We start from the raw sequence: 17,926 nt of genomic DNA on the forward strand, positions 1-17,926 counted from the left end.
CTTGTCTAGCCCTTGGCTCACCAGTTAAGGCACAAGGCCACAATACAAGATCCCATCCAAAGCTCTGATAATGCTAAGCCCCACATCCAAACCACCCCAAGAACTCATCACTTGGATTTTCACTGAGTAACACTGGAGGTGGTACAGTATAACCAACTGTACAGGAGTTTACTATGACTTTTACTACAACCCTGGTGATTTGCTTTTCCATAAGAGCATGACAGGCTTTCTGCAGCACTATCAGCAGATCTCACCAAGTGCCAGACAGCCTTAGGTAAAAATAGGTGCAGGGTGACTGGAGGCCAATGTAATGAACTGCACTGCAGCAGCTGCTCCCTTCCACGCTGTATTAAGTATTAATATAAATAGTTTAGATTCAGTGCTCCTATTTTAATAAACAACCAAAATATAAACATGCATGAAGGTCTTCACAGTCTACAGGAGAGACTGCAGTATCCCTTGCCAGAGGGCAAGATGCACCACAGTTTATGCAAGGAGACTGGGAGCAAGCCCCCACAGCAGGTGAGCAGAAACAAAACCCCAGCTTTTGGGGGGAATATATTGATTGCACTCTGGCCAGTGGAGCATTCCCTGCTCGGAGCTGTTGTTAAAAAAGAAGACAAATCAGTTACCTGGTGTCAACACTCTGGAATCTCTCTTTGAAAAAGAGAAATAGCTCCTGTGTTAAGCTTCTTTTAGATGCACATTATTTATTGCACATTCATTTTCCACAAAGTGAAAGCACAGGAGAATGACATCAAACCTGGAGTCCACCAAATTCTCAAGTAAAGATGACTACACTGGGGCCCCAGTTAGCAGCAGCCACATTTTTGGTGAGTCTGCTGACTGCAGCTGGAGATAGGCATCAGCATGGGAAACTGATCAGAAAGCAGCAAGCAAAGGGCAGAGGATGTCTCAGATGGAGAGTCTGGCTCATGAAAGCCATCAATTTCATCTCTCTAATGGGGGTTGGTGAACAGATTGAAGAAGGGATTCTCATATGCACATACAGCACCCTAGTAGGTGTATTGCTTTACTCTCAGAAAAGCATAGTTTAGTTAGAAACTGACAAGGAACTGATTTCCCCATAGATCACAACACAACACGAGTTTGGGCCTCCTTGGGCTCCTGACAAATGCCACGTCCCCATTTGAACAGAAAGTAGACTCCCGTGGCTGAGCTGCAGGCAAGCACATTTTACATTTAATGGTCTTCTTCACCAGCTTGCTGCAATTCTAATTAAAGCAACAGGGCTGCTCCTCTGAGAGGCACGTGCTGAATGCTATCACAGAGCTCCTGAGATAAGGGAAGCCTCGGCAAAGGCTAATGACAGCATTAATTTGACTTTTTCTGTTAAATAAAGAACAGGTCATTAAAATCTTAAACAGGTGGCAGGCTTGGCAGCTCTACGGCATGTGGGCTCTAGACAGATTTATCTTGTCTTTCATTTTAAAACATTTACGTGAACGTATTTGCTGAGATAAATTATCTTGTTCACAACAGCATCCCATTCAAGGCTGCTGCTATAACTGTTAAACATTGATCAAATTACGTTGTAAAAATGTTAGCATCCATTCTGACAATTGTCATCTCACATTTATAACTTTGGGACTCTCCTCATTAGTTGCCAATTGCAATTGTGGTAATTCTACGCCAGCATCACCAAGGAAATACAGAAAAGCTGCAGAACAGCTCACTCAGTGCAGCCAGACTCAACACACATTGAACACATTACGAAACTATTCCAGTGCTGAGAGCCTTAAGAAGAGTTTCTATCCATGATCACTTCACTATAAGCTTTCTTTCTTTCTCTTAAAGGAGAGATGAAGATGAACTGCTGAGATATTATTCTCCTCCAGGGGATCAAGTAGATGTTCATCTTCAAATGCACATTTGTACTGAAATTTAATGACCTCCCCCCTGAATGGAAGATAAAGGCTTGTGCTCCCATCTATGCAAAGATTTTAAAAGCACTAAGAAAAGCTTAGAATAAAGAAAATGACTTCCAAACAAACTAATTTATCATCTAGGAAAACCAATCAAAGTGTCAAGCACTCCTGTGTGATGCTTGGTACACAGTCCTGCTGGCTGAGTTTCAATGCATTTTTAACTGACACAGCTGCTTGGTAGCAAATATTCAAGACATAGCTGGTCAAGAGGCTTTTAAATCTGCCAGTCAAATGAGTGACAGCCACCATCCACCTCATGGGATTCTTGTCTCTATTATTAAATGGAGACAGCCACAATATCTGCCTCAAGGGTGGGGCACAGTCTCATGTACAGACACTGGAAGGATTTTTAGGTTTCTGCTGCCCACTATTATTAGTACCATGCCAGCATCAGGAGAGTTTCAGCCTGTCCAAGTCATCACTGTTCTGTGCAATGAATTTACAACAAAGAGACATTTGATAGGATGAGAGGTAACAGCCTCAAATTGCACGAGGGGAAGGAGGTTCAGGTTGGATATTAAGAAACATTTATTCTCTGAAAAGCCCTGACAGCTGCCCCTGGTTTCAGCTATGACAGCAGGACAGCACCAACCCAATAGCCAATCCTACCCTCCTCCAGGATGCAGTTTTGCCATGCATTGCTGTGCTATCGCCATCTCTCCTAGGTGTGTCTAGTTCCAAGAGCCGGTGGACTTAGAGTCATAGAATAGCTTGGGTTGGAAAGGACCTCAAAGATCATCTAGTTCCAACAATTGGGCCTCAGTGGGCTTCATTCCTCGCTTTTGTCACATTCCCACACTGCCGACTGCTCAAGCTTGAGAGGGAGACATTTTCCAACTGGCAGCTGAGGAGTAAAGAGGATTTCAAGAATGCAGCTTGAGGTCATTCAGCCAGCATCCACCACACAAGCCACTGCCTGGCAGAGAACTAGCAAAGCCTCTCTGTAGCAGCAAGGGTGTTGTACACGCTGCTCGCTCAGCTGCAAATACTGCTTTCATCCCCAAGGTAATGGACTTAAAGGAGGCTATTCTTAAGCACTAATAGGCTAAAAGAACTCAATTATTTTCATTTAAATACTAACGAGGCTCTCCTGTGAGTTATTCATTTTGTTACATGAGGAGCCAGGCAGCACTTGTACCGGGTCCAAGTAAATAAATGGAAGGGAGACAAAAGTCACCATGATGAACATTTATAATGGACACAGACCACCTACAGTGTTGAAATTCCCTTCAAACAGGAAAGGAAAGCCATCATTAAAAAGCCTACCACAACACAGAGTAGCGTGCAAGGGTCAAGATGTAGACAAAAGCAATTATCACTTAACTGCTTAGCATCGCTAACAGTTTAGGAACTGTTACAGCATTTTCATCATTTAGTAAAGCGTTCTCTATCCTAAACTCCAAGCCACCCACTGCTGACCTGATATCATGATTAGTTAATGCACAAGAACTCCCTCCTGACAAGATCAAGCGATTATAAGAGATTACAAGGACCAGGCCCAGTTATCAGCTTGTCACCCTTCTCACCTTGCATTGAGAGGGAGGTTTTGTGAAGCTGCCTGCCTTCCATACTGGCTACAAGAAACTCATTGCCACAAGCATCCCATCACACACATACTTCTAAGGGTTCTGCAAACGCTGGAAGGCAAGAATACTTTTGTAACAAAGGCAAGGATCTGACACTGCCAGTTTTCCTCACCTATTCAGTTTACGTAGCACTGTGAGAGGACTGACACAGCCAAGTCAGTCACTCACCTTCCCCTAACACAGCAGGCTCACCCCAAGCAGACAGAGGTGCTGCCCCAGACTCATCAAATGAGAAGGAACTGAATTAATCCCAGCACCATTATGCAATTCCCACAGATGCCAGCTCTTAAGAAACACTTAAAATGATGCCCTACACACAAATACTTCACATCCATACTATCTGCTCCCTGTTATTCCATTTACTGTAAATTTAGGAATAAGATAGATGCCATTTTACTTACTCTTAAGATGATTACAGCTCTCCTCACATCACACCCAGCAGCCACAGCACAGCTCCCAGACACCCTGCTATGGCAGACAGCGTTATCCCACAGCACAGCCCTATTTCCCACTTCTGACAAGCTTTCACACACCTACTGACCACAGCAAAGACAACACCTAATATTTTTGGAGAGTAGATGTCTCTGCCATGAGAGCATCTCAAGAAGGGAACTGCACAGTAGCTACACTGCTCATCCAGGACAGGGCAAGGACATGGACCTCACACAGCTGAGGAAAATGAGTTGGAAAGGCAAATAACAAGCACCTGTACCTCCCTATACACAATTGTTGCCACCTGCACTCAGCTCTGCTCCTGCTGCTCTCAGCACATAGTCTCTTTACCAGTGCACAGCCAGCTAGGCTGACATTCCCCATGCAGATTCCATCTCCACATCAATATGACCCAAGCTGTACCCTTTCTGCTCCCAAGAAATCCCCAGATTTCTGCTATTTTATCACAGGCACTCTGCCTTGCACACACTGCTGCTGGGGACCAATCTCTGTCATTACAACCTTTTTTTAGCTGTCGTTGTCCAGCATAACAAATAACTAAAGTTGTTCTTCAGAACTTACCCAGCTTTTGTGCCAGGCAAGACATTCCCAGCCACTCACCTGGAGAGCCCTGGGGACACGCTGCTGGTTCCCCACTTGGCAAGGGACATCATGGTCTATTTTAAGTCATGCCATGCTTCCAGGAGCCTGGAGAAGTATTTACCCACCTGCAACCAACTTTTTCTGTTTAAATTAATTTAAAAAAATCCAGTTCCTACTTCTGTAAAGGGGCTTAAAGTGTTTTTCACTAATATAACAATCGCTGTTGCAAATAAAGTAATCAAAAGTGACTGCAGCGTTTTTTATTTATTTATTTTTTAACAAGTCACCACCACCCAGAAAAAGAAACCAGAAATGTTAGCTGTTTTAGCAGACACAGACCAAGGTATTTGTATCCATTAGGAAAATGAGTGTAATACATTTAGTACCTAGAGTCAGTGAAGTGATGGAACATCAGTCATCTCCCAGGAAAAACAAAGAACTACATATATTCCTCACAATCCCCTCTGGGCCATGCTGTGCTTATGTTTCTCATTTGCACACAACAGCAGTAAGCCTAAGACTTCCTTAGGTTGCCTTTCCCTGCTTGCCACAGATTCACACTGCTGTCAGCACCTCCAGTTTCTTAATCTACAGTCCCCTAGACACTGTCAAGCACTTTTTCATCCCAACAATCATGACACACATGTGAGAAGCCTGCACACGCACTTATCCAGTAACCTCACAGCTTAGGCATCTCGTTTGCTTTCACTGCAAACCAGCAAGACCAAAGCACAGAACTATAGAAGCACAGAATGGATTGGGTTAAAAAGGGCCTTAAAGCCTACTCAGTCTCAACTAGCTGTGGGCTAATTGTCACCCACCAGACTGAGCTGTCCTGGCTTTGAAATCCTCCAAGGATGGGGCATTCTCTGCCTGCTGCCCAGAACTGCACTAAAATTTCCAGATCTCCTCCAGACTCTGCACCTCAAATGGTTTATCCCAGAAACTTAAGTTTTCTTGACAAGAGCCCGTAGAAATGCACTGAATTTAACTGGAAAGCAATGCGAGCTAGGGGCTTCAAAGCATCCTGCAGTCACATTGGATGTCAAAAGACTCACCTTGAACTTGCATTAAAATACATAATCTTCAGCTTCAGCACTTTCTTTCTGGATTTTTTAAAGTGTTAGCTCCTCTTTTTGTGAAACTCGCCAAAAAACTGTTTCTTAACCCACCCCCAGCTCAGCTTCACTGCTGCCTGAATCCCAAGCACACCAAAGCTAGCTCTGCATCTCTTCCCAACAGCTCCTTCCACCCTCCTCTAAACCTCACAAAGAAAAGCAGGCATTAATGCTGCCTCTCCCTTCTCCAGGACACAGCTGCAACCCAAGAGCTCTGCATTAGCAGTACCTATGGGCAGGGTTTCCAAATTTCAGAGACAACGGTACCCATTAGGAGATCTCCTCCTGAAATAGTTTAGGTGGAGAAAACACGTCCTTAATGCAATGTCACCTTTAGGTCAGGTGAGACAAGGTCACCTTCCTGTACACATTCTTGTCATCAACTCTTGCAAAGCAGATGGCCTCAGATTTCTACTCAGGACTGCCACACACTGCTACTGGGCACATGGCACCCAAATCATCTGTGCAGGCAGTCAGCAGCCACATCTGCTACTCCACTTTCTCGCTGACTGAACACACAGAGGATCTCAATTTGCAACAATTCTTCTCTAGATAGCATCCACCCTATACAAAAAACCATTATGCTCTTCCTGAATGCTTGTGGCACACTGGGGATCTGCTGGACACAGTTCACAGGAGAATAGTTGATCTTTTTTATTTGCCTTTAGCTAGTTTCATTCTCCAGCAGCTCCTTTGTCTATTGCTGGAATCACCACTGATGGGTAAGAATCATACGTATTGTTTTAACATCTAAGAAATCCTTTGGCATTTTGTTGCTTGGTTGAACATTACTGTTGTATTGTCCAACACCAACCTAAAAGCATCTACACACGGAGACTTGGAGAGCACTCCGCAAAAAAGCCCCTTTGTCCCCATACCATCTGCAGAGCAGATCTTCCCAAGCTCCACTGCAAACTGCCTAAGGTTTAGAAAACAATAGTGGCTACAGTCTTCTATGAAAAAGTTCTGCAAGCCAAACACTGAATTTTATGCCATTTGCAAATGTAGGCTATGTCTCACAAGCTGAGCCAGGCAGAATAATGCAAGAAAATAATTAGCCTCTGAAGAAAACAGAATGTGAAGCACGGTGGTTAACAGATTAATGATCATCTTCACAGCTTCTTAGGTCCACCAAGTTCAGCTCTGCCTCCTTCCACCTCTGTGAAATCCCTACCCTGCTCCCCAGCCACTCATTTTATGTGCTCTTCCCTCCACTTCTTTTTTTTTTTTTTGACCCACAGTACTAACATTTCCCATTCAGGCCTCTCTACCACTTCACCCTCCTTCTTCCTCAGTGCTTACACTTGCCTCTGAACTCCCACAGCAAAACATTCAGGCTCCACATTGGAAAGAGACAGCACAGCTCTGCATGCACGCATAACCCCTCTCATTCTCCCTACTTGTACCCTCTCTCCAAAGAACAGCAGTAAACAAATACTTAGAACATCAGTATTTTCATAGGGATAGAAGTAACTGAGAGAAATCCCAGAGCTGTCATAACATGAAAAGCTGCAACAATTTAACCTAGCAGACCTTCATTCTGCTTAATTTAACACTGCAGAGGAAATACTACTTTATTTAGCATCACTGCTATGATACTTAGCGAATCATAGACAGTGTAAGAATACAGCAGTGGTGTTAGCATAAGCCAAGAGTGGGTGTCTTTGTTTTCCTACTTTGTGTTTGCTTGATGCCAGCTGAATAGCTTAATTAGCCGACCTCACAATGCTGAATTCTCATTTAGACTTGAAATCAGCCCTTGGGGAGCTCAGAGCAGTAGATGTTCTCTTCACTCAGTCAACAGGTTACATCTTCCCAGTGAAGCAAAGGGACGTCAGACTAGTTACTGTTCACTAGGTCAGTCATTACACTAAATAGGTTAAAACAAATGCTGCCTTGCACAGATGTTTTTGAAATCAGGTGAAATCTGTTCCTCACAACCCAACACATCCGTGAGAAACATCATTCAACTCAAAGGGCCATAACACACCAGTCCTAAAACCCTGCCCACTAACCATCTTCAGTGGAAGAAGTGCTGCACAGTAATATTTGGAGACTGTTCTAAAGGGAAAAAAGAGAGTCTGCATCTCCTCCCGCATCTCCTCAGTACAAGGTACAAGAACCCCAGCTGCATCTAGCTGAGAGCATCTCAATTCCTCACCTTACAAAAAGGTGGGTTTTACTCTTACCCTTATACAAGCCAGGAAGAAGAAAGAAATGCAAACATTTCTTCTTAATGTTGCATAATAAAGCACTGAAGATTTATTGCCCTCCGTACCCCTCACCTCAACTCAGGGTAACTTAGGCAAAAATGAAGCAATTAACCAGAAAACTGTAAGCCAAAAACTTGATTAAATCAAAAAGGCTGACACACAGAGGCTCTGTATGTTTTATTTTTCAGTCATATTAGTACCTCTTTTTTCTCAGATAGCACCAGTCATACAAATGACATTATATAAATACAGAAAGAAAATTAAGACACACCTGGAATAACAATCAAACCCAGGAAGTAAAAGGAAAAAGATCTCCTGTCGATCTGAGACTACTTAAATATGACATAAATGTTTTATTGCCTAGACTGTGAATGAAATCTAATGCTTGACTTCTTTTAGACTAACTTGTGAATTCTCATACCAACAACCATACCTTCAGCAGTTCTCTATTACATGCATCTTGCTAAGTCTCATAGCTTCCCTTTGCTGGCAATGGAGCGGAGGACAGAAGAGTTTTGGTAGCGTACAGAAAACCACACACCTCTATTTAAAGGAAATTGAGAGCTTTAGATGAACATCACTTCTCCTCCCCTCGCTTCTTTTGCACCTTGCTGGAGGGGCAGGTGAGAAGACATAGGGCTGAATCACTATCTACAGATGAAAGCCAACACAGCTGAGTAGCCATAGGAGATGAGGCTAAGATCCACAGCCTCCCCTAGTAAATGCCCATACATTAGCCTCATGAAGCATCAGCCTGTTGCTTAAATCACACACTCGTGTCTGTTTCCCATCACCTGCTTGACAGACACATTGCAGTAACGCTCAGTTCACATTGGTAGGCTTCCAAAACTCATGCCTGTGTCAATGGAAGTCCTCAGTACTGCTTAATCGCTTGTGGCCATTATTCAGAAGTTAAAAGCATTTGCTTTTTCTTGGAGACGCTACAGTTACTCAGAGCAGGAGCCCTTTGTGGGCAGTTGCAGAGGCAATGAAGGATTTTAATGAGTTTTATTCTGCAGCCCAAGCAGTAACAGAGAGCACTTTTGTTAGTTCAACTTTTGTGGCTCTGTGTCTGCTAAAAAGGATGTCCCTCCAGCACTGGACATTAATTTTAGCTGCTTCTGTTAGCATTCAGCCCTCAGCCCCTGCTGCCAACACAAACACCACCTGGGATGGCCACTCTCAGGAATTTGTTCTGTGTGAAGGGATTTGAAACGTGTCTCAGCTAGTAAGGGTAGCAAGTGGCAACACTAAGGCCCTGAGAAGCAACACATTCAGGAAGCCTTTTTCTTCCCCCCAACAGCACGGATGTTATACAGTGTACCTTGATTCACTGTTTTAATGTGCTTGAGTTTGCATAGTACCCAGCTCACTTTTCATCATGTACACTCACAAGAGCATTTACACATCTAAGCTGCACAAGTCTGAGATCAGAAGATGTGAACAAACGATACTAAGAAGTTCTCTAGAATCAGTCCTTGGTTACTACAGCAACAGATGTAAGAAAATGAACGAGTACCAAGAATTCCTTGAAATATGGTGTGCATTAGATAACACAGCACAAATTAAACTGTACATCTTGAGCTCACTAAGTTAGAAGCTAACTATACCAGCTCCAGGTTAGAAGCTGACCAAATGTCCCTGAATCTGATCGGGCAGGTTTCAAAACACATTATGAGTCATTATCTTAAGTGTCCTTCTTAGTGAAGATCACATGCTTCTTCCACTACTCTTCTCCTAGCAGCTGGAACTTCTAGAGCAGATCACTGGTGTCCTAATGAATGATAGAAGGCACACAATGTACAGGAGCTTGTAATAACCACTGCACAATTAGCAATTTAGACCAGCTATCTTTCAGAAGAGAAGTTGGTGGTAACAAGATAATCAGCAACAACCACCACAGCATAAGCTCAGGTGTACTTTTAACTAGCAGAAGTCATGAGCCCTCCTTACTCCTCCCCACACAACCCCATTAACCTGTTAAATACACACTCCTTAGCATCCACCAGAAGAGCACTTGTCATCCAGCAGGCAGCAGAGTGAAGTGGAAAGAGGAAAAACTCCATCCTCCTTCTGCTGCAGACCCTGCCACTTGGTAGAGGCCAAGATGATACATGCAAGACTAGATAGGCAGTTAGATGGGCCAGCTCCCCAAAACCTGACCCCAGTAGGAAACAGCAGCTTTGCCCCAGCTTGCCCATGAAATGTACTGAAGCACACAAAGGTTTAATTTTGCTTCAGAACTCAGGATTTTGCACCCCGTTGCAAGCCAGAATAGCAGGGCAGTGCAGTGAACATTTGGGGTAAGCAGACGCATTGGCCACCCAGAACTGAAACGGGGCAGTTGGCTTGTTTACATGTTATTCAAGTGCCTCTCTTTCCCAATCTAGCAGCAGCTGCCAGCTAAGTCTAACTACACAGTTTGTACAACACATGGTAGCACACTTGGGAGCTTCAGCTCTGAATGCACACGTGGGCCACTGGTGCTATCATTCTCTAATGTTGCTAGGAGGGCGTTAGTTTTGCTCTATTCTAAAAGTACTTTCTAAAAACTAATTTTCCAGCTTGGACTAAGTGAAGATACATAAGTTTGGAAACATGTATCTGGTTCCCCAAATGGCTGTGGAAAAGGAACTGGAGCTGCAGTGCTCACACAAGCAGGCAGACATCTTTTCATTATTCTCCTGACTATCAGAATTTTGTTGGAACAGCAAAAATATGCTAAAAGCAAGATGCACAAAGAAGGCTGATGAAAGAGAAGTACTCACCAGCTTTTAAGTAACAGAGTAAAAGACAGCTCTACATAGAGTACAGGACTGAATGCTCCTTGCGTTGCACTCAACCCTATAAAACATCTTCAAGCAAGAAGTGAATTTCTATCAGCACCATCTAGGGCAAAGCACTGAGCAAGAACTGCCTGAATTTGGCACAGGATATTGTACCTCTGTGCAGCACTTATTAGCGACACTCCTCTAACAGGGCTTATTGCTGAATGAGACACCTTTTCCTCCCTGTTAAAGTTTTTAAGACTCCTACTGGGCCAAACCTGAGGCCTCCAGAGATTTTTCAAAGCAATAAAACAGAACAAAGAACAACTACTGAAAAGTTTAGCTCCACATTTTTGGTCTGAAATAAGCAGAAGAAGGGATCAAAGCTGGAATCTGATCACCTCCAAGCTGAGCAACTCAGTGAATGGGTTTGTGGATACTTGTCTCAGGCCAAGCACAGAAACTAAATCTTGCAGATGTGAGAAACCTTTCCCAACTAAGAGTTGTGGCATCAGAAATGCCCCGGTTTCAAAATACACAATCTCACCACACTAAACTCTTCTGTACGATATTCCCATGAGTATCTACTGACAAGAATACATTACACCTTTAATCGCATTGATTCAGTTCATTGTGGTGAAAAGAAGCATGTGACCAAATAAATTGCTGAAACCTGAAGCAATAAGAGACCTATAAACTTTAAGGCAGACAGGTATTAGAAATGGCAGAACTCTCTACTAAGACTTATCCTCCAACAGCCACCTCTGCATTCCTAAAGTTTCACTGCCAAGAGCCTGCTATAGTAATAAGCCTGTGAAGCCATTCCCAGGAAACACAGTAAAGACCCCAAGCAGTTTTGGAGCTCTTATTTCACTTTCAACATTGAACTGCCAATATGGCCATTTGCAGTGTGAAAGGGACCACTGTTTAGGTAGCTTTACCAGCTGCCGTGCCAGGTCAGACCTGGTTTTCCCAAGCAGAAAACAAGCACAGGAATACAGGAGATTCTGCCACTCAGATCACATAGAATGCAACTTTTCTCACCTAATCTGAAAATCGTTTAGTCATAGTGTTAAGAAGTTAATTTCTTGATTTAAAACTTGAGGGATCCTGTGACCACTGAATGGAGACCAAGAATGATGAGAAAGGAGAAAAATGCACTTGCCCTAAATAGAAAGATGTGTTACATAGAGGTTTCTCTTCCTTCAATTAAGTGTTTCAAAGGAAAAATCATCAGGAACACATGGCTAACCCAAAATCTGTTTCAAGTTTGCCTAACACATACAAAACTGAAATGAGCAACACCTTTCTGCAAAGTTAAAAGCAGTGAAGGAAAAGGAAATATGGGAGAGTTCATGCTCCGGACAACAGAATAGTGATGGTATAAAAGGAACAACGAGGTGGTGGCTGCACAAAGCCCAGTATTAGCAGCTGCTCTGCTGCAACCTGCAGCACAATGAACAATAAGTTGTTCATGGGTGGAACACACTAGAATAGGGGCAGAGCCAGTTAGAATAAGACCTATTCAGACATCTGAAAATTGAGTCCCTGTCTGATCTTTACTTTGTATTTTAGGCAAAACTCAGCAAAGCCAACTGGCAGTCTTTGGTCAGAACTACTTCAGAGCATGTTACAGGCATGTTGGCAGCCAACCTTACTTGTGCAGAACACCAGGTCACCTGGCTTTTTTAAAAGCCTCATATTTAGGATTCAACTGGATCTCCTTGCCCTCCATTCCATTCATGCCCTTAGTTTCCTCTTAAGAGATGGCAGGAGGTCTTTGAGCAAGGCACACAAAGCCAACCAAGCATGCTGAGGTGTTGCTCCACATCATCCTCCCCAGTCACAACCAGAGGAGCTGCAGCTATGCTCCAAGCAGTGTCTATGGGGAAATGTTCTGCCTGCTGTGCTGCTCTTCATATTTACACAAAAGCTGGATCCTGTGTATTCCCATTGACAGGGATCACAGTAAATAAAACTCTCCTTCTCCTTACGGGAAATTCTCTAGATAACAAGCACGGACAGTCATTTATTGCGATGCAACTCTAAAATGTACATACAAGTAAGTTTTCCCATATGCCTAGAAATTTTATCCGTTCCTTTTTTACTTGTAAAAAAAAAAAGCATAATGTTCAATCTTTCATCATATCCAGTACTCACAGGTTTCCCTTATGGGCAGACTCATTTTAGATTCCTGTAATTATCATATTAATTTCTATCTAATACATTCACTAGAAGCTTTAAAAAAATGCAGCGAAATTTGTTGGCTGCTTCCTATTAATGCCATTAAATGGAATATGCTGCCAATTTTTCTTTCCTCCACATAAATTGGATTAGATGAAAAGCACATACTTTGCTGGAAAGCAGTACTTTAAAGTATTCTGTTTGTACATCAGAGAGAATCTTTCCCTTACAGACAGATGGTGGTTACCTGTACTTAAGATTCCAGCAGCCAGTTATTCAATTTCAATTAAAGACTGACTCACAAGAATCACAGAATTGTTAAGGTTGGAAGAGACCACTAAGATCACCAAGTCCAACCCCAACCCATCCCCACTAACCACATCCCTCAGTGCCACATCCCCATGGCTCTTGAACACCTCCAGGGATATTGACTCCATCTCTTTTTATCTAGAGGACAAAAACTAAAAGCCAAGAAGTTCAAGGTGGTATATAAGCTGAATAAGGTTAACATCAATTTCCAGGCATACACCACATTTTTCTAGGAAGTCATTTTGCAGATCTTTAAGATCTCTTCACACCTCAAATTCAAGTCCATAAACACACAGGCCGCTGCTGCAGACTGGCAGCTAAACAGGTGCCTAAGCCACAAATGCAGTCTAGACCAGGCAAACTTGCCTATTCTCATTCATTTAGACACATATCCGTGATGCTCCATCCATATAGGTTTGCTTCCAGAAACTCACTTCCTCAACTAAGACTGAAAGCTACAACAAGAAAGTAACACCTGGAAGCTCCCTGCTGTTATTCTCAAACCACAGAAGTTAACTGTGGGCAGAAGGGAAAGCGAGAAATACATTTTCATTAGCTGCACATAAACAACAGCTGTACTATGGGGATACTAAATGCTGATTTTTTCAGCCACCCACATGTCAAGCTGGATAGCTGATCTTTAGATCTAGCTTAATATTGGCTTCCTAAAGCACAACAGGCTGTCAGAAAAAAGGTGACTAACAGAGGCAGCAGGTGAAAACCAACAAGGTAAAATCCTGTGTCATCTCCAGGAGGCAAAAATTATATGGAATAATCATTGATATCACGTGCTCATATGTTATGGGCTCACTCACTTCTTTATTTTGTCTCCTGCAACTAACTAGATCTATTACTACCCATACCTGCATCTTCAGTAAGCATATCTGCCATCTCTGTCAGATCTTATAAGATATTTCATGGATATCAGAGCAAAAGACAGCTGCTGTTCCTATCAATAAAATATTTCAGGGATGAGATTGTGTTTGATGATAATAGGGAATCAATGAAAAGTCACTGACTTTGACTGTAATAGATGTGTACTGTTTTTTTTCCCCTCTGCTTTCTTGCACAAGCACTGTGTGCCTGTAGGCAGCTGATACAGATTGACAGAGAGTTTACATCACACTCAGATAGTTTTAGGCTTCAGTTTAACAGTCTGATACCAAAGTGCTAGTCAGTGTACATACATACTTCAGTAAATATGTTGTGGCTGCTTGCAATACTGACAGCATGTTACAGAAAGTCAACAGTATTTACTGGTAGTTTATATCTAAACAGATATTATTTGTTCTGTTTACTCCTGTCATACAGTCACTCTTAAATTAAAATCTGACATCTCATTTTTCTCAAATTCAGTTCCATTCACATCTCCATCACTTCCAAGCATACAAACAACACTGTGTAATTTGTAGCAGCACAGACTGGACAAAACCCAAGCCCCAAAACACAGAGCAGACTGGTTCTCAACCACCTACTGAATTTACACCATAAACTGCAATCTGCATTTCCCAAATTTGCATTAGGGCTAGGAAAATAAACTCACTGGTTCACTGTCCACTCCCATTTAAGTTCTCCTACCTTCTGTAAAAGCATACACTATTTCTGAAGATGAGGAACTATAGCTCTCTGCCTGCTTCCAAGCACAACTAGCCAATATGCAAAAGCCTAATTTCAATTCAGTTTGGGGGGAAAAAATAAAACAAAAAAATCATACACCTTATGAAGTCTCTTCCATTTTCTATTACGTTATTGTCTAAATGAATCATATCTAGTAATGAATAAAGTATTATTTAACCTGAACACAACACCAATAGTACGCTGCTAGTATAATGACATAACACTGCTCTCTACCTCCTAACTATATCTTCGTACACTGGAAATCGATCCTGTCATTTGACTTCTTCACTTTAGCTCTCTGCTGAAGGCACGCAGTAATTCTTACTGAACTGAATACAGCAGATCCTTCTACGTACTTAGAGGGAAAAAGCACTTCCATACATGGTATTAAACTTGGGATATATTTCAGCAACCAATACTTGCGCTATTTGAGAAACTGACTAAACATTATTTGGGTTGGTCCATTCATTTTCCAGGCCTACCAGATACAAAACTATTTATCTGTAGGCATCTTTATAAACTACTTTACACTGATGTGGTAAACTCGAGCAAACTCTTACCTACTGATATCAACCACTACCAAACTTATCAAAGAAATCAGAAGGTCAGAATATCTACTTCCATCTCACAAAAGGGATGAAGTAAAGTGATAGCGTCTTCTGAAGTCAATTCTGAAGTAATGGCAAAGAGATTAAAACATTTTGCTCCACAGTGCTGTATAATGCTCCGTGCAACAGAGCACTGTATCAACTCTCAAAAAGCATCAATGCCCACACATGCAAACATGCTGCCAGATGTCAGCACTAGGAAGAAGAGCTGTACTTCCCAAAATCTGGCTCATAACCACTTTAGTTTTGATGGTTGCTTTTCCAGCTCTTGATCATCAGAATTATAAGAATTGCATTCACTTCCCAGAAATTATTAGTTACTTCACAAAACCTTCACACGAACATATAACGAGTAAATTTGCCATAGATTTAGTTAACCTATGCTGTATGGCAGTTTTTAAGAGAGAAACAGTCACCAAGGCTGTCATGTAAAAATGATGCTTTGAAAGCAGCATAAACAAGTACTTACTTTGGGAACAATTAACTCAGGACTGAATATTTTCTTAACGTGTGCACCATAATGCATGCCATAAGCTTGACAAATTGCTACGGCCTTTACCACATAGGAAGCTGGATTAATGGATTCTACATCTCAAGTCACTGTTAAAATTCACATAAACGTAAACCATCAAAAATGTAATAGACATCAAAGATATGAGTGTGATATATATTCAAATATCTGCACAGACATAACTCACAGAGCATTTTCTAAAGTCACAGATGGGGATGATCAACAACTACAACTACCACACTCCTGAAGGTGCTAGCACAAGATTCTTCAACTTATTATCAGAGGGGCTCAGACTTGCTCTCAGCTAAGAGGCAGAAGTTATTTACTCTGCTCATATGGCACTCTAGAGATAGACAGTCCTAAAGCATGCCTGTCAAAAAGCTAAATAGATAAGAAAGTAGATGAACATTAAGAAGCTGTAAATTACCACTGCAGAACCAGGCAGCAAACAGAAGTCTAATCTACATTACAGATGGCAAGGTATCCAGGCTACAGTCTTAGGGGACTTCCTATCCGTAAAGACACAAAGTAGAAATACTCCAATATTTTAAATAGCAAAAAAGTACCCAGGGCCTTTAAAAAGACAGTTTATTCATCTGCCTCAGGTAAGTACATCAGACTGACTTTCTTTCACTTGACCTTCATTTGGACTACTCTCACTTAAAAATGCTGCAATGAGAAAACCTGACTGGGAAAAGGAAACTTTAGAGATGGTACAGGAACCACATAACTGCCAAGGCCTGACTCAGTTCTGCATTCACAGTAAACAAAATCCCAAGTTTTACAGAGTCCATGACAGAGAGAGGGAAAGGTTTCTTAAAATGTGAGACACTTAACTTAGGACTGTCACTTACCAGTGGCTTGATTTCATCTTCATCTTTGAAATAATAAAGCTGGTCCCCCTTGAGAACAAACCAACGCGTGTGCCAGGTCTTGACGAAGCCTCCTTGCTTTCGCAGCCATCCACACTTGATGGTGCCGTGCCGCCCTTGGCTTACCAGGGGCATCTCTGCAGAGCCATTGTGTTCGTCCATACTGGATCTGAGCAACTCTCCTGCCCAGAAGAGGAAAAGGGAAAAAAGTCAGATCACAAGTCAAGCAGTAACCTGTTCCTCTCAACAGAACTGGAAAACAGTCAAGCAAGCCCTGATTGGCATCCATCAGCTGAGCTAGTACTACTCACCTACAGGAAACTGTAATAATGATGAAATGAGTTGTTAAAAAAAAAAAAAAAAGAGAAAAAGAAACGGGAAAGAAGCAAAAGATTTTTTCAGCTAGTGTAAGATATCTTTGTTAGCACTGAGGAAAACATCAGTTTTCTTCTCATTGTTGGTACTACTGGATTATGGGCAGTAAGAAGCAATGAATTTACAGTACATCTTTGCACTAAGGAAGGCAGGATGCTTCCGACCACCCATTCCCCATTCAGCATTATCTGAGATCTCTACCAGACAATCCAGCTTTTTTTTTAGTCTTAGTGTACTGTTAAGGAAACCAGGTTCCCTTGAACGACGAGCAGGATTCTGACCAAAGTCACGACCAACTGACCACTTAGGTGAAAGGCTTTTTTCTATTTCATTCCACAAACACATTGTACTGGTGCTGACATCAGTACACAAGCTAAATACCTGTATTTTAGCTAGACAAGCAAAGTGTTAATTGACCTGTATCTCCTTGCTGATAAGATATACCAAACTATTTCTGTATACTAAAATAAATGAGGTGCGGGACAGACAACATTCTACATTGAGTTATCACATGTGGGAGTACGATTTCCTTTAAACAAATGTGATATCCTATCCTTCAACACTTTCTGTACAAGCGTTCACATTATTTCTTTTATCAGTGATCTAATTCTCTTCAGCAGCTAGTTCCAGACACCCAACACATTTTTGACACAAATTATTATATTTAGACATGAGACTTAAGTTCATTTGTTGCTTTCCGTCTCTCCTTTCAGAGTCTGCCTACTACCAACCAGACTGAATCAGAAATTCCAGCAGCTGGCTCACTTTCACTAGTTGTTTT

The 17,926-nt window shown here is 42.1% G+C and overlaps 1 protein-coding gene across 4 annotated transcripts in view; it reads right to left on the reverse strand.

Moving 5' to 3' along the window:
- The window catches only part of ARHGAP24 (Rho GTPase activating protein 24), a 184,033-nt gene that overhangs the window by 101,515 nt on the left and 64,592 nt on the right, over window positions 1-17,926 (reverse strand). For all 4 annotated transcript variants that reach the window (XM_085546765.1, XM_085546764.1, XM_015861771.3 and 1 more), the window contains exon 2: window positions 16,753-16,952. In XM_085546765.1, the coding sequence (XP_085402891.1) occupies window positions 16,753-16,932 (180 nt within the window). In that variant the 5' untranslated portion in view covers window positions 16,933-16,952. The remainder of the gene's footprint in view (window positions 1-16,752; window positions 16,953-17,926) is intronic.

The sequence above is a fragment of the Coturnix japonica genome, chromosome 4 (assembly GCF_054131305.1).
Source record: "Coturnix japonica strain WE chromosome 4, WE-NBRP24, whole genome shotgun sequence".
NCBI lineage: Eukaryota > Metazoa > Chordata > Aves > Galliformes > Phasianidae > Coturnix > Coturnix japonica.